At 40.3% G+C, this 24,648-nt stretch overlaps 1 protein-coding gene across 3 annotated transcripts in view; it reads left to right on the forward strand.

The window, feature by feature from the left end:
* PARD3B (par-3 family cell polarity regulator beta) overlaps positions 1 to 24,648 on the forward strand; it is a 2,025,707-nt gene that overhangs the window by 439,027 nt on the left and 1,562,032 nt on the right. For all 3 annotated transcript variants that reach the window (XM_082260765.1, XM_082260766.1, XM_082260767.1), the window contains exon 4: positions 1,475 to 1,584. In XM_082260765.1, the coding sequence (XP_082116891.1) occupies positions 1,475 to 1,584 (110 nt within the window). The remainder of the gene's footprint in view (positions 1 to 1,474; positions 1,585 to 24,648) is intronic.

A 24,648-nucleotide genomic window follows, 5' to 3' on the forward strand; every position in this document is an offset into this window, starting at 1 on the left:
TCATTACTAAACCATAGTAAAGTGTGTTTCCTATGCTTGAGTTTGTGAATTAGCAAGAAGCCTCAGATCGCTTCCTATTCATTCATCTGTGCAGCTGAGGCTGCAGAGAAAGGGACTGATAAATCTATGTCCTCAGTCACTTTCGGCCAGGGGGCCCTATCAGGTAGGCTGTATAAGGCCTCATGATTTCTAACAGCAGCCCTGCTCTTAGTACTGCTTTTCTATGCCCCAGTCTGTGCTCTGCTGCACAACTGCAGGAGGTTAATAATAAGTCCAATTCAGGTACTTATTCTGCTTGCAATTAAAACAATACGTTAATAAATACAGAGCTGTATTATTGTGTGTGTTTTTAAACTCTACAGATTGTGCAGCTTTCATTTTTCAGAAATGCAACAGGACTGCACAATAATCAGATCCGTTTTGTATGTACCTTTTAGTTTAGCGAACTGAGGCTTTATATGGGAAAACATGTAATAAAATAAAGTAGACGTAGTATGAAGAGAGGCTGAAGTGTTCATCTAGTGATCAGGACATTTCTTTGTTCCAAACAGCATAAACAGCGGTTACACATTACACTTAAAATATGTTAATTTCTGTTATTTGCTGGTCGTTCTTTTTCATCTCTTTAAAAAAAAATGTTCAGTGTCATTATGCAAACAAGCTGTCATATATCCTGCAAAGCTACCAGTTAGGATAATGAAGCTCTTGAGCCTAAATGGGAAATTGTGATTTCTTTAATGAATTCACATCCATGGTGTGGTTACGGAAGTTATAGTCATTGAATGCTAATTTCCATCATGTGTGATTCCCAGACACCACAGCCTTTTTTTTTTTTTTTAACACAAAAGTTTATTTCTAGCATGTTAGCCTCCAAGAGTTGATTTAATTTTGTTCAGCTGTCAATTGAATATGTTTTGTAAGGAAGAGTGATCAATAAAAGGAAATACATAGAAACAAGGTGCTCCCCCATGTAATCCTCTTTGTGGCTGTGTCTAAGCACAGTTAGACACTGTAGCTGTTCTAAAGCTCACAGTGGAAAACCTTTTTCAACTCATAATGGATCAGCTTTATTGGTTTCCATCCCAGCTTTCACATTAAATTAACTCAATTTGTTTTATTGGTATTTAATATATTCTTATGACTAGCACAGGTAGGCTTTGGATGGCATTGGAAATTTTAAATGGCTATTGACCTTCTAACCACTGAAATGCTGTGGCTTAATCCATTTATTTTCTTTCTGCAGATGACAGGTCCAAATGAGAAGCATTAACATTTACCAGACTGCTCAAAAGATATTTCTTGCTGTGCCCCGTGTTTTCTGTTTATTTTTCCTAAAGGAACATACTTTTTTGTCGTGCAGTGAGCACATGAGACACAGACTAAGAAAAATATTATTTTAGGAGGCTGCTGTACAGATATCAAAGCAGCTGCTGCTCTCTGTCCCTTCTTCTGACTGTTGTCTGCTTTGTTGTAGGAACCCCTCTGCTGGTGAGACGGAGCAGTGACCCGACCATGGGACCAGTGCCTGATTTTCATCCTGGATCTTCTCACACTGCTGATCAGAGTATGAAAGTTACTGTCCAGGTTAGTATGAAGACAAACAATTTGTTGAAAAGAACTGACCAAATCAGTGCTGAACTGAAAGCTGAACTCGTACGATCTTAATTGTATATTTACATCTGACCATCTTGGACCAATGTATGTATGTATGCATATTACATACCTGAGGGGCTGCTGCGGAAGTCCTTTGTGAAACCTCTCCCCTCTGCACACTGACCACAAGGGGTCACTCTTTTGGCACTGCTGCCATTATTAATAATTATTATATATTATTATTATACAAGATTTAATTAGCGCCAACAGTTTGCGCATTGCTTTACAACGTGAGGGAAGACAGTATAGTTACAATTGTGGGGGGGTAGCTCAAATGGAGATCACCTTAAAGCGGTAGTATCATCATTTTACAACTTTGCATAATCAAAATGATCCGTGTCCGTATTATTTTACCAACCTTTTACCCTGCCTGTCACTTCAGCCGTTCTCCTTCGATTTAGATCGCTGCAGTCAATTACGTCACTCGCGCATGCTCATTGTGATCTTATTTTCCGGCAAGATAATGAGCTTGCCGGAATAATTCAGTGTCTATTGCGGGGCTGCGTCATTTCCTCTGCTAGACGTCAGCCCCGTGCTCCCGTCAGACTCCGACCTTCCCCCATGAAAAAAATTCTTCACTACCCCATGTGACTTGCTACGTCACAGGGGAGATAGTGGACAGCCTCCTATTGGCTGTCCAAATGGTGAATGAAACCAAAACGAGGCTTGGTTTCGGCGTCAACTGCGCATGCGCAGGATTTAGTAACAAACACATACTGTGGGCGGAAATACAGCAGCGATCAACAGACGAAAACCACAGCAAGGATGGTGGTGCTAGACATCACAGAAAACCGAACAGAAAATATTAAATTATACAGGTTAGGAAAACGTATAATTGATTGCTTTCATTCTATTAGATTGAACAATACATGTTACTGGTGTTGATTGCATTTAAATGATATGCTATGACTGAGTTTACTACCGCTTTATAGGTAGTCTAGACAGCAGGTTTCTTAAAATCTGACCTATAGCCAGATGCAAACCTTTTTCTTTCATTCACAAAGCAGTCTCCACGTTGATAGCTCGCTCAGGTTTGGCTTCCTATGTCCCAGGCCAAGAACAACCTTTTGCTCCAGTCCTTCCTTATTCATACCGCCTGATGGTCACAAAATCTGGTCTGGAACCAACCCTGCCAAGGTGGCTTGGAAAACCCTGACTGGTTTTCACCTTAGATTCCTGCATATGAACGCATGCAAGGTGATACATAGAGTCCATCAATCACCTCGCCTTTAATAATGTCACACAATCCAATTCAATACAGGAGGAATCAGAGGGGCCTGCTCGTTAGAGCTTACAATCTAAAAGGGAGGGTCAAGTAATACAAATGGCAAAAACTGTGGGGAATGAGCTGATGGAGAAAATCAAAGTACAGTTAAGTGGAGGCATGATACGCTTCTCTGAAGAGAAAAGTTTTCAGGGTTCGCATAAAACGTGGACAAAGTAGGAGATAGTCGGACAGTTTGGTGTAGGGAATTCCATAGGATGGTAGAGGCTCGGTAAAAGTACTGGAGGCGAGCATGGGGGGAGGTGACAAAGGAACTAGGGAGGAACAAAGATAATGGTTTGGTTGGTATTTTTTTTTATCAATACATTTTTATTGAGTATTAAGGAAACAAAATGTACAGAGTTACAAGTAAGTGTAGGGATAAACAAATCGGTACAAAAGCAACAAATCGTATCATAACAAACTCATCAAGAAAACCATACAGTATGGGTGGTTCCAGTTGTACTAAACAAGTAACACAGTGAATATATAGGTAAATAACAAAGTTAGAGAGGTACTAGCGTCTGTGTTGACACCAGTCTGTCCACAGGTTCCATAGGTTTTAAAAGTATTGGCTTTTACCTGTTCTAATGGAAAAGGCTTTTTCATAAGAATGGTTCAGCTGGACTAATAATAAGACTTCAATTCTGTTAGATGCTTTCCAGCATCTAGCTATTATTGTCCTAGCAGCTATGAGTATATGGGTGGTCACTGTACGATAGGGGGAAAATCATCAATTTGTAAGTTCAGGATTGCAAGTGCAGGGTTTGAGATATCCGAAAGCAGTTTATAGACACTTTGTTCCATAAACTAGAATGTTTCTACAGGACCAAAATATGTGGTAAAAGGTGCCTATTTGCACACATCCTCTCCAAACACAGAGCGGAATTATGTGGATAGAATTGGGACAATTGATAGGGAGTAAGGTACCATCTGGATAACAATTTTTGCTGTAATTCCTAATAATAAAATGAGATGAATAAACCAATGTAAAGGCTGAAAGCCATTGGGAGGTAGTATAGGACTGACCAAGATCAGTTTCCCATTTAAGAATTGGGTTTGTTTTCACAAAGACCAGTTTTTGTTGGAGTAGATTGTAAAAAAGTGAAATTCCCTTGGCCCGGATATGGGGCAAAATGAGAAAGGACCACACCGATTGATTGATCAACTGAAATTGTGGGAAGAGGGTGTTTTGACAAAAAGTTCCTTATGTGAATAAAAGTGAATTTGTCAGCAACAGTAAAGCTAAGAAATTGTTTCAATGTGGCTATGTTTTTCAAAACCGTGCCTTCAAAAAGGTCATCAATCTACAACAGGCCACTGTCAACCCAACGATCAATCTTTATGTAAGGGATAAGATGTTCTAGAGTACAAATAGGGAAATGTATCTGGTATCTGTGTTGCATTTGAGGGGGTTGTTGGAGCAATTTCCTCTAGGCTAGAAGAGTAGCCCTAATGGTAAGAGGAAAATTATTCAGTACTAGTTTTTTTCCATGTGTCTGCCACAAGGAGCAATGTTAAATCAGAGGTTTTCCCTAGGTGTTTTTTCTATTTCTACCCATAAGCTTTTTAAAATGGGGTTAAACCAATGTTTTACTTGCACGACCAGGAAGGCTAAAGAATAATCTGTGATCTCCACTAGCCCCATACCTCCTTATTTTCCGTGCTTAATCAAGTGTATAAGCGAACATCTTGCTCTTTTGCGTTGCCAAATGAACTTTCTTAGCAATGTTGATAGTAAACGCAATAGGCCAGGTTTATTAGGGACCAGTAGGGATCAGCAATGTCCTTTGGGTTTAAGAGTTTTTTTTTATTGGAATGATGAATAAGATATTGTATTTGAGATTTAGCCAAAAATTTACTGGCTTTGTTGTGCTTAGTGTAATATTTCAATTTAAGTGCTTTAAGGAGCTTTTCATGGCGATTGCACAACAGTTCTCAGAGTTCCATGCAAAGTTTAGAAAGAGCCAATGCCAATTGCGGAGAAGGGGATATTTTGTTTTGTGAGACTAATTTGTGAATCTCCGAGGTTAGATTATCGAGATGGGCATTGTATTGTTTTATGGCCCTGGATCCAATCTGAATCAAAATACCTCTGAAATATGTCTTATGGGCAATTCCACAAGGTAAAAGGGTTTGTGTCTGGTAGGTCCTTATCACAGAAAAAGTTATGTAGATGTTGAGAAATAATCTTCTGATGGGAAAAGGGGTGCAAAATAGCATCACTTCAACGCCATACTGAAGTAGGTGGGCAGGTTACCCCTTCCTCCAAAGTTTTAGAAATAGCAGCATGGTCTGACCATGAAATATCAGCAATAGATGACGAGGACACCCATTGGAGGAGCTTTTAATCTACTAAAAACAAATCTATATGGGAATAAGTGTTGTATCTAGCTGAGTGAAATGTAAAGTCTTTCTCGTTGGCGTTCTGACATCGCCATACGTTCTATAACTCTTTGTATAGTAGATCATTCAAAGAAGGGCAACGACAGCGCGCTAAAGAGGATAAATCCATCTCTGGGTGGGGTACTATAATAAAATCCCCGCTGATGACAAGATTTCCATATAATATCTTGGAAATTCTCCATATTGGTTTACGGATGAAACGTAATTGATGCGTATTCAGAGCATATATGGAGGATAATTTATAGGGTTTAGAATGATGTCACAGGTTACAATGATAAACCTACCCTGATGGTCAGAAAACACATATTTGAGTGTAAATGACAGTCTCTTATGACTAATAATACTCCCTTTTTTTTTGTGTTGATCGAGGGCGCGAAAACGTGTGGGAAATGTTTGTGAGAACATTTGAACCTCAAACATTTGGTCTCTTGAACTGCTAGGATGTCCGCTCTATGCTGCAACGCTGTATTCCATAAAGAGTACCTCTTGACCGGATGGTTGAGGCCATTGGCGATTATGGATAAACATTTACTCAGTTATTCAGTCATCTACTGCTTTCAGCGCATCTACAGGTCTCCAGCTTGTACTCCCGGCATTTTAATCCCCCGCTCTCCTCTGCAGTATGAGCAGACCTGTAAGGAAACCTTGCAGCACCTGAAAATGACAGCCCTTTTCCCCTCCACGATGCGAAGGTTCCACCAAGATGGAGGCGAGTCCCCTGTTCAGGCAGCTGCGGCTGGTGCTCTAGAACCTGGAGCCACTGTAGACCAAACAATGACGGCTTTGCCTTCTATCATTAACGTTTTGCCTGCTAACTCTGGCTCATCCACTCCTGAAGTGAGGCCTTCTGATATGGCCGCTGAGTGAAGGAGCTCCACTCAGTTATCCAGTCATCTACCGCTTTCAGTGCATTTTCAGGTCTCCAGCTTGTACTCCCGGCATTTTAATCCCCCGCTCTCCTTGGCGGTATGACCAGACCTGTAAGGAAACCTTGCAGCACCTGAAAATGACAGCCCTTTTCCCCTCCACGATGCGAAGGTTCCTCCAAGTATTTTGAGTTTAATTTGTTGGAAGCGTGGCAGCCAGTGGAGGGATTGGCAGAGAGGGGTGGCAAACACTGAGTGGTTGGTAAGTCTGGATGAGTCTGGCAGCAGCAGTCTCTGAATGGATGAGGTGGAGATTGTGACACCATCTTGCTCCTTTCCACCTTATTTTATTAGAGAAGGACTCCTCTTCATTGAAAAGAATACAAGGTGTTCTGTGAATGGCACTGGCGCCCAGGTAGCAACTGCCTGTGGTCAGCTGGTCAGCATGCAGAGGGAAAACTGCTCACACAAGACAATGAAGATACAGTAGCTACTATCACAGTAAGAGTTCCAACTTCCACAGTGATTTCCCGCTTCCCCAGCAGCCCCTCTGGTATGAAAGATGCACACTTACATTGGTCCAAGCTGGACTAATGTAAGTATACAATGAAGAGCATACCTGGAGTTCGCTTTAATCGATTAAAAGTTTATTACTGGGTGCTGTAGTTGCTTGCTAGTTTGAATTTTTGTTGGAAGAAACATGCATATTTTTTTGTGCTATATATATATATATATATATATATATATATATATATATATATATATATATATGGATTTTTGATGCCAACACACAGTTAAAGCATTGGTAAATTCAACGACTAAACAAAAATGTAATATATTGCATCTTACTAATCCTTAAATTTGGAGGCTGTATTAGTTTTCTTTTCTTAGGCTTTTTTTTTTTACTTTACTTTCACCTGGTTACCCTGCCTTTAACACACTTCCCCACTTAGGGTGCCTCTACTCTGGATGAAAGAGCAACAAGGATACCTTTGGACACCAGTATTGTCATCCTGGGGAGGCGGTAGTGTTAGATGGACTAGAAAGTTTAGATGGACTTGGCTAACAAATTAAAGCTGAACTCCAGCTAACACTTTTTATGCAGTACCAGTAACAGTTTTGTATAATTACTTTGAGACAAAGGTTTTACATAAATTAATAAAAGCTTACCATTGTTAGTACCCATGTCAGTGATAAAAATGTTTTCCTCAACCCTCTAACAGCCACTTTGCTGGACAACTTGGTCTGTAAAAGGAATTAGAAAAGTACCAGACTTCATTGACTGGATCATCCAGGTGAAAATAAAGGACAAGAATGCCCCCTGCAAGAATAATATGTTTTAATTACCAGAGTTCAGCTATAATGTGATATTAGGCCCTTGGGTTTTAGATATTTCAGCAGCTGTTTTAATCACCTACTGAGTATGCAGCTTCTTTATATTGTAATCCTTGCCTATTTTCTAGTTTAAGCTGGTGCCATGACTGCTGCCCCAAGATTCCTGTTTCAGGGTGGCTCCTTTCTTTTGCAGTATCCTATGGAGTCACCCTTGCATGCAAGGACAAGAGATGTTTCTCCCTACACTGTGTGCATTTATAGAAACACACAACCCCATAGTCTAGAATGGTTAAACAAGTCCTTGTTTCTCAACTCTCCTCTCTTCTCCAAGCTGGCAGACTGGCTGGAGACTCAATTGCCCATTGTTAACTCTTGCCTGTGAGGACTGGAAGTTTAAAGAGGAAGTAAGCCCTCCTCTGCAACTTGTACCTATAGGTAAGCCTATATTAAGGCTTACCTATAGGTTCTGTAAATATCTCCTAAACATGTACCGTTTAGGAGATATTTATTTTGCATGCAGCCAGTGACATCACTGGCGCATGCGCTCTGAAGGAACGGCCGCTTGTGCCGTTCCTTCAGAGCCCCGTGCCGTGACTGTCGGCTCCGCGCGCATGTGCAGGAGTGATGTAATCGCGGCTCCAGCCAATCAGATGGCCGGATGCCACAAACCTGGAAGAATGGCGACACAACATGTCACCCATGAGAGAGGTGAGTGGTCGGCACTTTGGGGCTTCGTTCTATAAGGATTTCATAATGGGCTAGTATGCGATGCATACTAGCTCATTATGTGTTTGTCTTTCAGGTGTTTGTTTTTTAAAAAAAAAAAAATTCTGAGTTTTACAACCTCTTTAAGGGCTCGTTCACGCTATACCTGCATTAAAACGAATGGAAAAACTGGGCAAATTTCACTTGCAGAGACGGGGGTTTACATTAGTTTCACATCAGCTTACATCAGTTTTCATGCGCATCAGGGAAGCCAGCAGCACTGAACATTTGTAAACTGCAAGCGCTGGGGTAAGAATTTTAACTAATAGTTTACTGGGAAATGCTTATTTTATTGTGCTCAATGTGTACAACTAAAAGGTGCTGAGGATTTAATACTGCTTTAAGTTTAAAAGCACAAAAGATTCAAGTAGTTTCATATGTCTCTGGCCATATTTTGGATATTTTTTCCAAGGTCATGAACAATCTGTTTTTATGCATTTTTAACCACTTGCCGCCAAATCACATACCTGGTATGTCATTTAACTTTAAGTGGTTGTACCGGGATGATGCCTGCAGCTTCAGGCATCACCCTGGTGACATTTTTTAGAGCCGGCGGTCCTCTTTTACTAGCAATCAAAGTGGCTAAGAAGCCACTCAATTGCTATTACAAACAGTGGGAGGGGACATCCCCCCCCCTTCCCGCCGCCTTCCTCGGCTCTCTCGGGCTCTTATGTCCCACCAGGGGACCCGAGCTACCAGCTCGTCCACCAGATGGCCAGAGACCCATAGTGGAGACCCGATCAAAGCCCATGCCAGAATGGGCTTTGATCGGGTCTCCACTATGGTAACCCAAAAGCGATGAAATAACATCACTTCTGATTTACCTGGCTGTCAATGGCACCATTTTTGGAAAATCAAAAGTATTTAAAAACACAGATCTTGGCGTTTTTGAATGCTTTCAAGTGCAAAGGAGAGATTTGGGGACTTATTGACTCCAGATTCCTGCATAAAGAGTACCTGTCACGAGTATATTGCTCTCACAAGGATGTTTACATTCCTTTTGACAGCAATAAAAGTAATGACTTTTGTATTTTTAAAGACAGTGTAAAAATAAATAAAATACATTTTGTGCGCGCAAAGGCAAATGCGTGTGTCGGTCCCGCACGCAACACAAACAGTGATTGTCCCAGAAATGTAAGGTATCACTGCGAATGTTGGATCATGGGCAGGAATTCTAGCACAAGCCCTTCTCTGTAGATATAAAGTGGTGACTTGTAAAGGTTTTTAAAGCATCACCTATGGATAGTAACATTTACGTTGTTTGTTGCCACTGAGCAGGCGTGTGCAATTTTAATGTGTGACATGTTTAGCATATTTTTACTTGACGTGACATCATCATTTATATTTTAGCAAAAAGTTGGGTTATGTGTTGTGTTTTTTGCATTAAAACTTAAAAAGTGTATTTTTCCCCAAAAATTGTGTTAGAAAAACCGCTGTGCAAATACTGTGTGACATAATACATTGCAAAACCCACCAATTTATTCTCTAGGGCCTCTGTTTAAAAATATATATAATGTTTGGGGATTCTAATTCTTTTATAGAGATGGTAATGTTTGTGATTTTATCATGTGGTCTTCGAAGCAGGCATATTTTTCTTCCTCCCTTTAAGCTGTTATGGACCTGTTGTTCTAAAGTTCCAGCCAGCAAATCCCCTACATCACTGCAAAACACGCTAGTGATGTAGGGGGTCAACGGACAGAACCACAGCAAGCAACAGTCAATCAGAATCCGACACTTCTAGTAGTTTATGGGATTCAGAAGATTCTTTGGCAGTAGTATTTATTTCTTAACGACCACAAAGATCAGTATTACGGGCAGTGGGATAGGTAAGTTTTAAAAGCTGTCTTTTCCTTATAACATAATGTAAACTTTCATTTAAATGGCAACAGAGGTACTTTAAAGTGTTGTACTTGTAAAAAAAAAAAGTGGTTCATTTATAGATATCATAACATTTTTGGCATGCTAGAGCTGAAGATGACGCTTAAACTGACTTCCCTTCCCATCAAGTTGGTGTACCTTTCAGTTTACAAGAAAACGACGTTCTTTGCCTTTGCTTGGCCAATGCGGTAGTTATTAGTCATAAAACATGTTTTTTTTTTTTTACTAATTACATGTTTTTTCCTTTGCCTACATGAGTTTAGGGTCCTTTCACACGGTGCGCCGTCCGGCGAGGTCTGTTCTGCTCAGCGGGGGATCGATCCACCGATCCCCGCTGAGCAGGCGGATGACAGCTCCGTCTCCGCTCTGTGTGCGCAGGCGGAGCTGTCAGATCCCCGCTGTCCTCTATGGGAAGATCAGATGAGAACAGCCTGCCTGTCGGTTCTCATCCGACCAGTCAGACGGATGGAAAATAGGGTTTCCATCCGTGCGGATTTCACGGACAGGATCCAGGTCGGAGAGCAGCGGGTGTCAGCGGAGATGCCTCCGCTGACATCCGCTGCCCCATAGGGATGCATGGAGCATCCAATCAGGTCCACCTGAAAAACTGACAGGCGGATCGGATCGCCCGTGTGAAAGGACCCTTAAATTCTAGTGTGAAAGAACATGAAGTACTACATAATTTTTTTTTTTTTTTCTTTACTCAATATGAAACGTTTCATAAAATCCAAAAATATAGAATGAGTTTGGTAGCTGTATAAAGTGCGGTAACAAATAACCAATCAAATTTCAGTTTACTGCAGTCTAATCAATAAAAGAATAATTTAAATTGGCTCAGTCTCTGCAGATTGTACAGCCTTAATAAATAAGCATGCAACTGCCTAAATGTCTCCGTTCCACAAAGACCAAGTGAAGGAGAATGTAGTGTTTTAATCATTAATTTGTTAACATTTTGCTCTCCACTGCGCACATCCCGTATTTCTCAGCCTGAACCAACATGTGGTTTCTTTTCTGTCTTTTCTCTTGGGAGGGAGCCTGTCACTCACTGGGAAATAACTGAGCCAGGCCACCAGAATTCAGTGCACCCCAGACGACAGATGGCCTCGGCTTTCACACTGACCTTCATGCTGGCTGTGTTTATAGCTCCATCACCTCCTTCCCCATCCTTGCACCTCTGAGACAGTTGGTCTCTCAAACCAGCTGTTTGCAATGCATTTGAATTCATCTGCATCCCCAGGGCTGTAAACACTACCCCAGCAGCATTCTGTAGTTTTTCCAACCGCGATTGTTTGTCCAGTAAGAGCTGAAAATTGGAATTTTACATAAAAGTCAGCCAGATTTCAGATATTAAAGTACATCTCTCTAGACTTAACCTACTCACTGCTGAGAAATGTGTTAAGTGAAATGCAGCTTGCAGAAAAAAATAGCATTGACATTCTGAATCCTAAGAGGCATTGCAAGCAGTATGGTTTACTGACAGGGAGAATAGGGGTGAGCAATACACACTTTTCTTTGGCTTTTTTGCAGTGCTCTGAGGTTTGTGGCATCCTCATCCCATTACAATTCCACAAGGATCTACATTAATTTAGCTTTCCATTTCTAGTTGTGTTTGCTCCTTCTGCAGGCATATACACAACTATCTTTATCTAAAGCTTCCCAAAGACAGCTGTTTGCAGCTGGCTTGAGGGCTTGAGTGATGATATTATGTCTATGGGGCAATCTCTCTGAAACAATATTCTAGGGAGAAAAAAATGATTAAGCAGTTAGAAACACTAGTCCCATTACAGTTGATTCCCCTGAGATAAAGCAGCACTTTGACTATCCACTTGGATTTAACCTCTCTTCCCTTGTTGCCTAAACAGAAGCCCCTGTGTGATAAAAACTATCCTGATAGGTGAAGACGCAAAACCAAAAGACATTGGGGGAGATCAGCTTCTATCTTCAGCTTGTTCAATTAAGCTTTGACAATAAGACCTCTTTCAACATAAGGGGAAGGTTCAAATTGCATGATTTCAAACCCGCATTTCAGTCTGACTTTGGGTGCAGTTTGAAAGACATCTGTGCGGGTTCATGCAAAGATGTCTATTGAAATTGCCCCCAGAGTCATCAAAAGTAGTGCAGGAACTACTTTTGAGAATCGTTGCAGTGCTGCAAAGTCTGCGTCACCCTGATTCGGACGGTGCCATTGCCGGCAAATCACATGTCAAATTTGCCCGATGTGAATGGGGGGCTTAAACCCAGAAGCTGATTGGTTACCATGCACAGGTGCACCAGATTCTTTGTGCACCAGTTTTAGTAAATCTCCCCCATCGTGGAATGACCATAATCATACACATGTTTAACATTCACTGATATCTGTAACAAGCTATATAGTAGTTTAGTAGCAGCTGTATAGTACTGTTTAGGTCAGTCAGACTTTTGGTGAGATTGGACAACATTGCATTTTTGCAGCTCAAAAAAAAAAAATAGCATTAGACATTTTAACTGTGCAGTACTATACCGCTATGCTGCCCATTTTAGTGTTTCCAAGTTGGCATGGACCACAGCTCCTGGTACAAATTGCCAAGGGTTTAATCTGAAATCGCAGGTGAGGGCAAGGGGAGGGTTTTTTGAGTTAAGCTATGAAAAAATATTTATATAATTTCATTTTCAATATATCTTGGGTTAATTATTTTAATATACAACAAAGGTTCTATATATATATATATATATATATATATATATATATACACACACACACACACACACACACACAGACATTACCTATGGCAACTAAGAGAAAATAAAGAAGTGGGTGGGATCCTAATGGTATATAGATAAGTAAAAATGCATGATAAAGAATAATGTAATTATGCAGAACAAATACTTTAACCACTTGCTGACCGCCTTATAGCAGTTTTCCTGCTACAGGGGGGGTAGCTCTGCACACAATCACGTATATATACCTGATCATGCACTTCCGCCTGCAGGAGGTGCGTGCGCACATCACCGGAAGGCTGCTTCTGCTGTGATTCTTCACAGCAGAAGCCAGTCTGCAGGTGCCGGGCACTCAATGTCCTCCGGCACCCACCGATCATCTGACGGGGGGCGGGATGGATTCTGTGTTCCTACAAAGCAGAAATTAGACTCCATCTCTTCGTTTAGTAAAAGCACCATACTGTGTACACAAAAACACTAGCTAGACACACAGTTAACCCTTTGTTTGCCCTAGATGTTTAACCCCATCCCAGCCAGTGTCATTAGTACAGTAACGGTGCATATTTTTAGCACTGATCACTGTATTAGTGTCACTGGTTCCTGCAAAGTGTCAAAAGTGTCAGTTAGTGTCTGATTGTCCGCCGCAATATCGCAGTCCTGTCAAAAGTCACTGATCGCCACCGTTACTAGTATACAAAAGAAAAAAAAAATGAATAAATAAAAAATCCATAAAAATACACCATGGGTTGTAGACACTATAACAGTCATGTAAACCAATCAATATACGCTTACTGTTTTTTTTTTTTGCCAAAAACATGTAGCAGAATACATGTTGGCTTGAATGTATGAAATTTTACTTTTAACATTTTTTTTTTTATTGGATATGTTTTATAGCAGAAAATAAAAAATGTTTTTTTTTTTTTTTTTTTGACGGTCTTTATAGTGCTAAAAAAAAAAAATGCAGTGGTGATAAAATACCACCGACAGAAAGCTCTATTTGTGGGTAAAAAAATGAAATACATTTTTTTTTTTTTTTAGGTAAAGTGTTGTATGACCATGCAATTGTCGATTAAAATAACGCAGTGATGTATTGCAAACAATGGCCTGGTCATAAAGGGGGGTAAATCTTCCGGAGGTCAAGTGGTTAAAGGTAAAAAGATAAGCTTACAGTAATACTGCTATATACAACCACCCTATGCATTGGATTAGTATTGTTCAGTAGGTAAAATTAATCTTTGTGTATGAATTTTCTACTATAACATCAAATTCTTTCACCATGAATATATATGGCACCATACGGTATATTTCAATAGTAAAAATTGCAGAGACACTTGCTTTACATTGTACCAGGTGGCAAAGTCGTACCAAAATACAGATGTCTAAAATTCCCATTAAAGAACTTGATAGCCTTGCATTGTGTCGTGACTGAGCAATTCCTTTCTTTAGCTTGCACAATCTACTGCAAGATGAATGCTGAGAGTTATCGATGTCTTTTGTTACTGGTTGGAATGCGTTAGCCAGGGTGCTGTCCATGCAAGATAACCAGGTTTTTATCTCCAAAGACATAAAAGAGACAGAATCCTTGCATAACATAATACACTTCCGCTAAAGTTATAAATGCCTCTTATCTCTGTTTAGAGAATTTGAACATTTGTTGAATGGGCAGAGTATAAACTGTTTTTTTGGGGGTTTTTTTCAGAGGATATTTGTTGCAGAATAGACAACATGTATACATTTATTGTAATACAGTGTACATTAAGACATCGTAAATGAAACTTGAGATACCTTAGAAGTGAAGATATAGAAATGTTTTGCTTTAAAGCGGAGTTCCACCCTGGATTTTTTTTTTTTTTTTTTAATACCCCAGGGACAGTCAGGGCTAGTGCATTCCACAATGGCTAGCCTCTGATCTGTCCCGGGTTGCACTTACCTGTTAGGACAAATACTTACCTTGCAAACGTCTTGTCCAGCGCTGCCATCTCAGATGTGGGCAGCTTGAAGCCAGCGAGATCCCCTTCGGCGTCTTCTTCCGCCTTCTTTGGTCCCACGATGCTCTGCGCCGGCCCTGACGTCACTTCCGGGTCGCGCGCGTCATCCCTCTACAGCTTCTGGGCATGCCCAGAAGCTGTTTAGAAGGGGATGACGCGCGCGACCCGGAACTGACGTCGGGGCCGGTGCAGGCGCAATGATTCCTGGGAGCTATGACGTTCAGCTCCCAGGAATCATTGCAGAGCCAGGAAGTGACGACGGGCCGCGGCCGAGGAAGAAGGAAGTAAGGTAAGTATTTTTTCTTCGCTACGAGGTAAGTAAAAAAAAATAAAAATATGCGATTATCCATTTCTTTTTCAGGTGACCCGGAGCGAGAAGATGGAGGTAAGTATAAAAATAGGGTGGAACTCCACTTTAATATCTACTTGTTCATGATCTTGTGTGATTTATTTTGAGGGAAAACAGTCGAAGTAAAATTTAAAAAGAAGTGCAATAGTAAAATCCTGATAATTTTTAGCATGTAGCTGCACTAGCTAGCCATTGACAAGGTAGGGGAAGGCATGGCATTGTCCATGTGCCTTTCTTTCCAGAGATAAAACTCTGTGCCCATAAGCACTGACAAGGCCAAGTGCTTTTGCAGTCATAGGAAGTTGAAGGCCATTTCATTTATTATTCTCTTAATGAGCACAGTTCTCATGTAAATAATCTAAAAAGGGGGTATTTGGCTGAAAACATGGACACCTGGGGCACAATTCTGTAAACTGTTTTATGAAGACAGATTGGTGCTGTCTGAAGGGCTCGGACAAGCATAATAATTAAAGCCGAATGTTGTCTTTGTCTGACATTTCCTTTTTGCTGCAGCAGAGCCAATGTGACATATTGTGGTAGTAATAGGCTGTGATGGCATATCATGCCTTCTTTTTATCCAGAGGCTAGTGCCAGTCCAGCGGGTGTAATGTTTCACCATGAGGTATAACATAGCCGAGGGTATAATATTCTTCCCACGTTCTCCATGTTTTTGGATTCTTTTTTTTTAACAAATAATTGGAACAAGATTTATTGGATCGAAGAGACAGGGTTTGCAATTAGGCTGGGGTCTTCTCCAAGAATTTAAGATGTTTCTTTATGCAAAGAGAAAATTTTAGGGACATTTTGTGACTAATAAATGCAGAATATTTGTTATACAATTCAAAAACCCTATCTAACGTCAGGCTAGTTAGAAAGTCTTTGTTGGCAAGTGTCTCATTTTCTTATTGTTTCAATTCAGAGGGTTGTTAATGGTCCATTTAGTTATGGTGCTTGGTAACATATGTTTAGGTGGAGGTTACTGAGCCATAAGTGCCTTTTGATAGAAAAACAAAAAGCCATCTTTGATTATTTAACTACATTGTCTGTAGCACTGACAGGCTAACAGATGTAGATCACATGACCGTTACAGCTTTCTATGCTTGTCCTATCAAAACTTTTCTTGGCAAAAATGTTGGAAGTGTTACCAGAAGGAGATGAATACAGATTCCCAACAATATATCTTCTTTTGTTTACACCATCCTCTCTTGAACGTATTTCTTTTTATTTATGGCTAGTTATTGGCTAGCTATCTACAACCCTAATTCCAGAAAAGCTGGAATGCTGTGTAACATTTTACATAAGAACAGAATGCAATGATTTGCAAATTGCATTCACAATAGAAATTTGAAAACATATCAAATGTTTAAACTGATAAAATGTACAATTTTAAGAAAAAAAATAAGGTTATTTTGAAGTTGATGGCAGCAACACGCCTCAAAGTTGTACCAGGGCAACAAAAAGTTGGTGGCACTAACCATAGAATAGCTAGGAAGAATATTTTGCAACTAATTAGGTTAATTGCCAACAGAACTGTAACATAATTGGGTATAACAAGAGCATCTTGGAGAGTCTTATGCCTCGTACACACGCAATGTGCTCTAGACTGCACACAAATTTTCTCGGCCAACAAAAAACAACTTCAGAAGTGATGTCATGTGCTGGTTTACTTTCCGTGTGTTTTTTCTTCTCTGAGCATGGCCAGTCTTGCCCAGTCTTGCTCATCAGATTTTTGTCTGCCGAAATCTGTACTGACTGACGGAAAATCGGCCGGTCTGTTGACGGCCAACAAAAATTTTATAGCCTGCACACCAGATTTTGTTCGGCCGAAAAGTCGGAGTCGGTTGTCGAAAGCATCATACTAACAAGCCGAAAATCGGCCGATCGGACGTTGGCTGAAAATTCACAGCCATCTATCGATGCGTGTACCAATCTGTGAAAAGCTGTGTCTAAAAATTATTGAACAATATCAGAATAATGTTCCGCAATGTAACATTGCAAAGAATTTAAATATATCATCTGAAGTACATATTATCAATAAAGATTGCAAGAATCTGGAGAAATCTCTATGCGCAAGGGACAAGGCTCAAATGCAGTATCAGATGCCCATGATCTTCTGACCCTCAAACGGCAATGCATTAAAAACAGGTATGATTCTGTGATGGACATCACTGCATGGGCTTAGGAATACGTTAAAAAATCACTCTGTGAACACAGTTTGCCGTGCAATCCACAAGTGCAGTTAAAGCTCTGTAATGCAAAGAAGACGACCTATCTGAATATGTTTCAGAAAAGCAACTATCTTTCCTGGGTCAAAGCTCATTTAAAATTGTAAAGTGCTGGGTAAAATTGTCAGCACTATAAACTTACTATGAAAATGGTCTGTTGCAAAGTGGAAAACTCCTGTGGTCAGACAAATCAAAATTTGACATTCTTTTTGGCAAACATGAGTGCCGCTTCCTTTGGACTACAGAGAAGAGGGACTTTTCAGGCTATTATTAGTGCTCAGTTCAAGAGACGGCATCTCTGATGGTATGGGTGTGCATTAGTGCAAATGGAATGAGCAGCTAAACATCTGGAAAGGCACTATCAATGCTGAAAGATATATCCAGGTTTTTAGAGCAGCATATGCTGCCATCCAGATGACATCTTTTTCAGAGAAGGCCTTGCATATTTTAGCTGAACAATTCTAAACTGCATACTGCATCTATGACAACAGCATGGATTTGTAGTAGAAGAGTCTGGGTGTTTAACTGGCCAGCCTGCAGTCCAGACACCAATTGAAAATATTTGCCGCATCTTGAAACAAAAAATGACAAAGAAGGCCATGGACTGTTGAGCTGTTGGAATCCTATATCAGGTGAGAATGGGAAAACTTTCCTCTCCCAAAACTCCAGCAACTGGTCTCCTCATTCCCCACACATTGTTAAAAGAACAGGGGAAGCTACACTGTGGTAAACATGGCTCTGTCCCTACTTTTTTGAGACATGTTTTTGCCTTCAATTTCAAAATTACTTTATTTGTTTCCTTAACCACTTGCAGACTGCCCACCATACATATATTGCGTCAGGAAGGCCGCTCTGTGCCAGATCACGTACCTAGTTTATGTGATCTGACCCTTCCGAATCTGGGGCTCATGATCCGCTGGTGACCTGCCTCCGCTTTGATCATACATAGCAGAAGCCCAGCAGTGGGTACTGTGGACTCAATGTCCGCTGGCACCTGCCAGTTATACAGTACACAGGCAGAACAGCGATCTGCCTATGTAATTAAGGGAAATTGCCGCTCTGTCAGTAGGGAAGCTATCGATTTTTAATTCCTACAAAGCAGTAACAAGGATCAATGCCTTCCCATAGTCAAAGCACCTCCCACACAGTGAGAAAGCACAAGCTAGGCACACAGTTAATCCTTTGATCGCCCATGATGTTAACCCCTTCCCAGCCAGTGTCATTAGTACAGTGACAGTGCATATTTGTAGCACTGATTACTGTCACTGGTCCCCAAAAAGTGTCAGTGTCCAATTTGTCAGCCACAATATCGCTGTCCTGCTACAAGTTTATGATCACCACCATTACTAGTAAAAAAAAATAAATATATATAAAAAAAATTTATATCCCATAGTTTGGAGGCACTTTAACTTTTGCGCAAACCAATCAATATACGCTTATTGGGATATTTTATTACTACAAATATGTAGCAGAATGCATATTGGCCAAAATTAATCAAGAAATTAGGTTTTTTACATTTTTTTTTTATTAAAAATGTTTATAGCAGAAAGTAAAAAAAAATAAAATATTTTTCTTTTCAAAATTGTCAGTGTTTTTTTGTTTATAGCACAAAAAATAAAAACAGCAGAGGTGATCAAATGCCACCAAAAGAAAGTTCTATTTGTGGGGAAAAAAAGGGCATACATTTTATTTGGATACATTGTTTCACGATAACGCAATTGTCAGTTAAAGTAACGCAGTGCTGTATCACAAAAAATGGCCTGGTCATGAAGGGGGGGGGGGGACGTAAATCTCCCAGAGGTCAAGTGGTTAAAATGTTTTCTATTTTCTATTGTGAATAGAATTTGGGTTTACATATCGTATCCTATGCATTCTGTTTTTATGTAGATTTCCACAGCGTCCCAACTTTTTTGGAATTGAGGTTGTACATAAACAAAATAAGCTTGTCTGTTTTTACATTTCCTTTAAATGAATTTATTGATGTGAGCATTTTTAGGATGTTTACTGTTTAAATGTAATAAAAAAAAAGGGCATCTGGTCACTTTGGATCAGATACTTTGGTGTCTAAACTACATAAAGTTGTCTATACCAAAGACACCTTATTGCTGTTTCACAAATTCTCTAGTAAGGCTTTACAAAGTTTTGTTTTTGTTATTCCACTTTATTTTCAGTTTTTGTTGGGCTTGTCCTCCAAAATGGGCACAGCTGGTACAAGCAAGACTTTTTTTTTTTTTGTAAATTGCAATGGCTTAAATTAAAGCCCAACTCCAGATGTACTAAAAATCCTCAGTGCAGTGGGGCTATGCCTGCATTGCAAGCATTAACTGCTTGTTTCTATCTAGGGGACCTGGAATATGCACTATTATTTACCTGATCTTCCGCTTCCCTACACTCTGGTGGTGGACTATCCCTCAAATCAATGAATCCTAAATTGAACACAGCTCGTATCAAGTTCAAGGCAAAGTGCCCGAAAGGATGCATAGCAATACGATTGTGTGAGGTGTCATTCCTTTCCCAAGTTTTTTCTGTTGCTGGACACTCCTTTCCACAGTGGGGAGCATGTCCTGTTCAATCCATTCTCCTTAAATACACTAAACTGCTGAAAATATTTTAACAGCTGGACTGACCACATTTTAGACCCTGAATGGAAGCATTCATACAGTCCTTCCAGAATGTTGAAATGAAAACGAGATCTTTGGAATAATAATGATATCACCTTAATAAATAAAATAACAGCTTTACTGCTTTTGTTGTCTCAACACAACAGGTATATTGAGCTATATGTGGGTAGTGACCACCTGCTCAGTGGTTCACTCTCTCACCTGGTCTCAGTGTCTTCCTGTAGGCTTTAAATGTTGCTGTTAGGAAGTGTACACCTATGCCATCTGCAGGTTGAAATACCGTACAACAGCACAGTCACACTCCAGCATGCCAATGGGAGAGTCTTGCCCATAGTTTCAAATGCAACTCAGGATAGTGATGTAGTTGTATCCCAACTGACTATCACAGAGGACTCTTTCTTAAATTTATGATAGCTTTTTTATTTTTTATTTCCAGTTGTAAACAGTTCAAACATGAAGGCTTAGCTGTTGCATCTCATCAAAGCAGTGATCCTTTAGGACAGCAACAATAGAACTTGACCTTTTTCTCAATTCAGGATTTTCTCCTATCCTATGAACTACACTACACACCTTTTCTGGATGATCCTGTAGTTTACCTGCTTACTTGTCAAGTGTTATCAATGTGGTAAATCCAAGCCCAAACCTAGGAGAGTCGCAAAGTGCAGCTTATATTATCCATTAATGATCCTTGTGGAGAGGACTGAATGTGTGCCCACATTGTTGACACAGACGATTCACACCCACTCGTGTCAAAAGTTTGCTATAGAGTAAAGTGATTTTGAACTATCACCTTGTAAAACAACCCATTCTGTTTAAAATACATTTCTTTACAAATTTGTGTATAGATTTAAAAAAAGAAACACACTCCCCCCCCCCCCCCCTTATTTTTTTTTTAATAAGCGATCACATTCTTTCTGTTCTCAGCTGCATAAAAGCTGGGGGAGGAGAAGCAGCAGCACACTGATCTTCCCAGTGAAGGGGGGGGGGTGAGGACAAATCTGATCATTTGGAGGTGAGCAGGCTGAGTTCCCAGCATAGCTAGAGAACTGACCAGGGTGTGTTCTCCTACTTAGTGTGGTCAGTTTTTAATAGGAAAGCAAAGGGACTGGCAGGGTACAGCAGGCATATATCCAGAATATGAAATGTTGGGTTTGCCTACTCTTTATAAGTAACTCTATGACCAAACCCTTCACAATGCCTTATACTTTACAAATCTTATACTAAACTACGCTAGTTGCTAAATACTGCTGTCTGGTTACATTGATTTAACAATCAATATGATTATTGTTTTGAAGGGGTATGTGAAGTGATTGGCGCTGCCTGTGTTATATCAGTAAAGGTATAATATATAAATAGAATGTCATCCAAAGTCCTATTCCCACATATTGCTCGCAAATGACATTAGATAAATAGTATCACATATATACAAAATATATAAATCATGTGCAATAAAGTGGCAAGTGTTAAATATCACCAAATAAATACTAGTATTAAATATATCAAAGTGACTCAAAGTGGTAGTGAAAAAATTGCCGGGTGGGGTTGAAAAAAATAGTCTAGTAATAAATTAGGTGGGTGTTGTAAAAAAATGAATATAAATAAAGATTAGACAAATAAGCTGCAAATACTAAAGCATACTGGTGTTAAGGTGACAGATGTAATCAATAGCAAAACTAAAAGCCAACGATATTGGTGCAAACAAAAATAAAAAATTATTAAAGTGACACTTGTGAAGATACTCTCCACAGATTAGTGGCTCAACATAAAAAAAATATATAAAGTATTATGCGGACAGATAAAATGGTGCTGGATCAATAGGTGATACAATTATTGGTTAAAAAAGTCCATAGATAATTAATAAGTGCAAAGTCCAAATAAATATATATATTATAAGATGCTTTCTTGAGGTGATTCGGAGTGGATGTGCGGGTGAGGAATCTTGTGCTCCCCTCTCAATCTGGCCCGCACTTACCAGAGCTAAGTACCCCTACAGGGGTGGACAACTTTTGAATTATGGGGTTCACTCCCATGTGGCAGGGGTCCTGGACCCTGGTCGCCTTAGCTGTGGTCCTCCTCTCAGATCACTTCTCAGGGGTGTAATGCAGACTCATACACATCAGTGGACATCAGTATCCCAAGGGTAATATAAGGTAATCCCAGGTCATGTATAAAGGAAGAATGCTTCATATAGTGAAGTATTGCTATTTAAAAAGTTCCTATTTAAAAATATGATTATTGTTTTTTGTTTCTCTACTTTATTCTTCTTTAACCACTTTACCTCCGCTCACATGGAGGCTACTGCGGCAAAGTGCCGCGATCCCGTCCAGCGACGTAGACCTACGTCGCTGGACTCCGCCCCTTGTGGGCGGCGCTCGCGCAGCACCGGAGGCTCGCTCCCGCTGTGTTCATTCACAGCGGGAGTCGGGCCAGGGGAGGAGCAGCGGCGATTGCCGCTGCTCTGCCCCGATCGTCGGGGATCGAGTCTGGAGATCCGCCCGCTGTGTGTAAACACAGCGGGCGGATCTCCATAGTGACAGGGACAGACAGATCGGAGCGTTCAGCATAGCTGGACATCCGATCTGTCCTTCTGTCACACAGTCACCTCCCCCCCCACACGTCAGTAAGCACCAGGCATACATTAACCCCTCCCTCTCCAATAAAATTAACCCCTTCCCTGCCAGTGTCATTTTTACAGTAACAGTGCATATATATAGCACTGATTACTGTAGAAATGTCACTGGTACCCCCAAAAGTGTCAAAAATGTCAGTCAAGGGTCCGATCTGTCCGCCGCAATGTCGCAGATCACCGCCATTACGCGTAAAAAAAAAAACACCAAAAATGACAGAAATCTTTCCCTTAGTTAGTAAACGCAATAACTTTTGCGCAAATCAATCAAAATACGCTTATTGCGATTTTTTTTTTTACTAAACATAGGTAGCAGAAAACAAATTGGCCAAAAATTAAAAAAAAATTTGATTTTTACATTTTTTTGGGGGGGGAATTTCATATAAAAAAATGTGAAAAATATTGTTATTTTTTCAAAATAAACGCTCTTTTTTTGTTTATAGCGCAAAAAGTAAAAATCACACAGGTGATCAAATACCACCAAAAGAAAGCTCTGTTTGTGGGAAAAAAAGGATGTAAATTTTGTTTGGGTACGGCATCGCACGACCGCGCAATTGTCAGTTAAAGTCGCACAGCGCCGAATCACAAAAAGTGGCCTGGACGGAAGACAGCAAAATCCTCCGGTGGTAAAGTGGTTAATTTGAACATTTGCAGGCACGTCTTCATTCATTACCATGTGCAGTTTTAACACAACATTTATCATTATTGATAGAGTCTTGACACAAAATGACCTTCACCTTAGGTTTCAGCTTGAGAGTTTTTAAAGATTCTTGAGTATGAGACTGTACAGAGGGCAAGAACATGACCGTATTGGGACAAGGGAGAGATCTGAATTTCATGCGTCGGTTTGTCACAAACCACGTACACATTTGTTTTCCCAGTGAAAACTCTTTGAATTCTTCTAATCAGTTTTGGAGGTTGTCAGCACAGGGCTTTTGATGTCTGATTAGATGATCACACAGGCATCTGGAGCTGGTTAGATTTCAAGTCAATGGTGTGCTGCCCTGTTGAACCTCTACTCAGGTTGGCTATACAGAAATACAGCAAGTTGCTAAGAATTAAGTTATGGTTCTTTTTCTTCTAAAAGAATGTAGCTGACTGAAGACTGTCAAATTGTAGAGGTGTATGTTTTCTGTCTGTCAGTCTCAAAATACCAATGTAACTAGCTAGGGACTCTTGTATAAAGCAAAGTGAAATGTTAGCTGCCATTTCTAAAAAGTGCATGACTTGTACGTCAGTAACAGGGAAAATCCTGACAGGTTTTCTGTATAAAATGTCTAAGTATAAATGGGCATAACTAATTAAACAAACATGTGAGGTTAAAAAGTAAGACTATGCCGTGTGCAAACAAGAAATTATAATATGGAAAATGAAGCAACCTGTTTTGATTATTTCTCAATTTACAAGAAGCATACTATTTAAATTTGACTTCCTATTGGTTGCTCTGTCTTACATTGCTCATATTTATTAAAGTGGAGTTCCACCCTAAAATTATGCTTACCTCCATCTTCTCGCTCCGGGTAACCTGAAAAACAAATGGATAATCACAATTTTTTTATTTTTTTACTTACCTCGTTAAGAAGAAAATATACTTACCTTACTTCCTCTTCCTCCCCTCGGCGGCCGCGGCGAGTCGTCACCTACTGGCATGCAATGATTCCTGGGAGCTGAACGTCATCGCTCCCAGGAATCAATGCGCCTGCACCGGTCCCGACATCAGTTCCGGTGCAGGCGCCGTCGCCGTGGCACCAAAAGTGACGGCGGGGCTGGCGCAGTGCATCGTGGGACCGAAGAAGACCGAAGAGGACACAGAAAAGGATCGCGCTGGCTTCAAGTTGCCCACACCTGAGATGGCAGCGCTGGAGAATACATTTTCAAGGTAAGTATTTCTTCTAAAAGGTAAGTGCAACCCGGGACAGATCAGAGGCTAGCCATTGTGGAATCCACTAGCCCTGACTGTCCCGGGGGTATTTTT

The sequence above is a fragment of the Pelophylax lessonae genome (genome assembly GCF_965119305.1).
Source record: "Pelophylax lessonae genome assembly, chromosome: 6".
Taxonomy (NCBI): domain Eukaryota; kingdom Metazoa; phylum Chordata; class Amphibia; order Anura; family Ranidae; genus Pelophylax; species Pelophylax lessonae.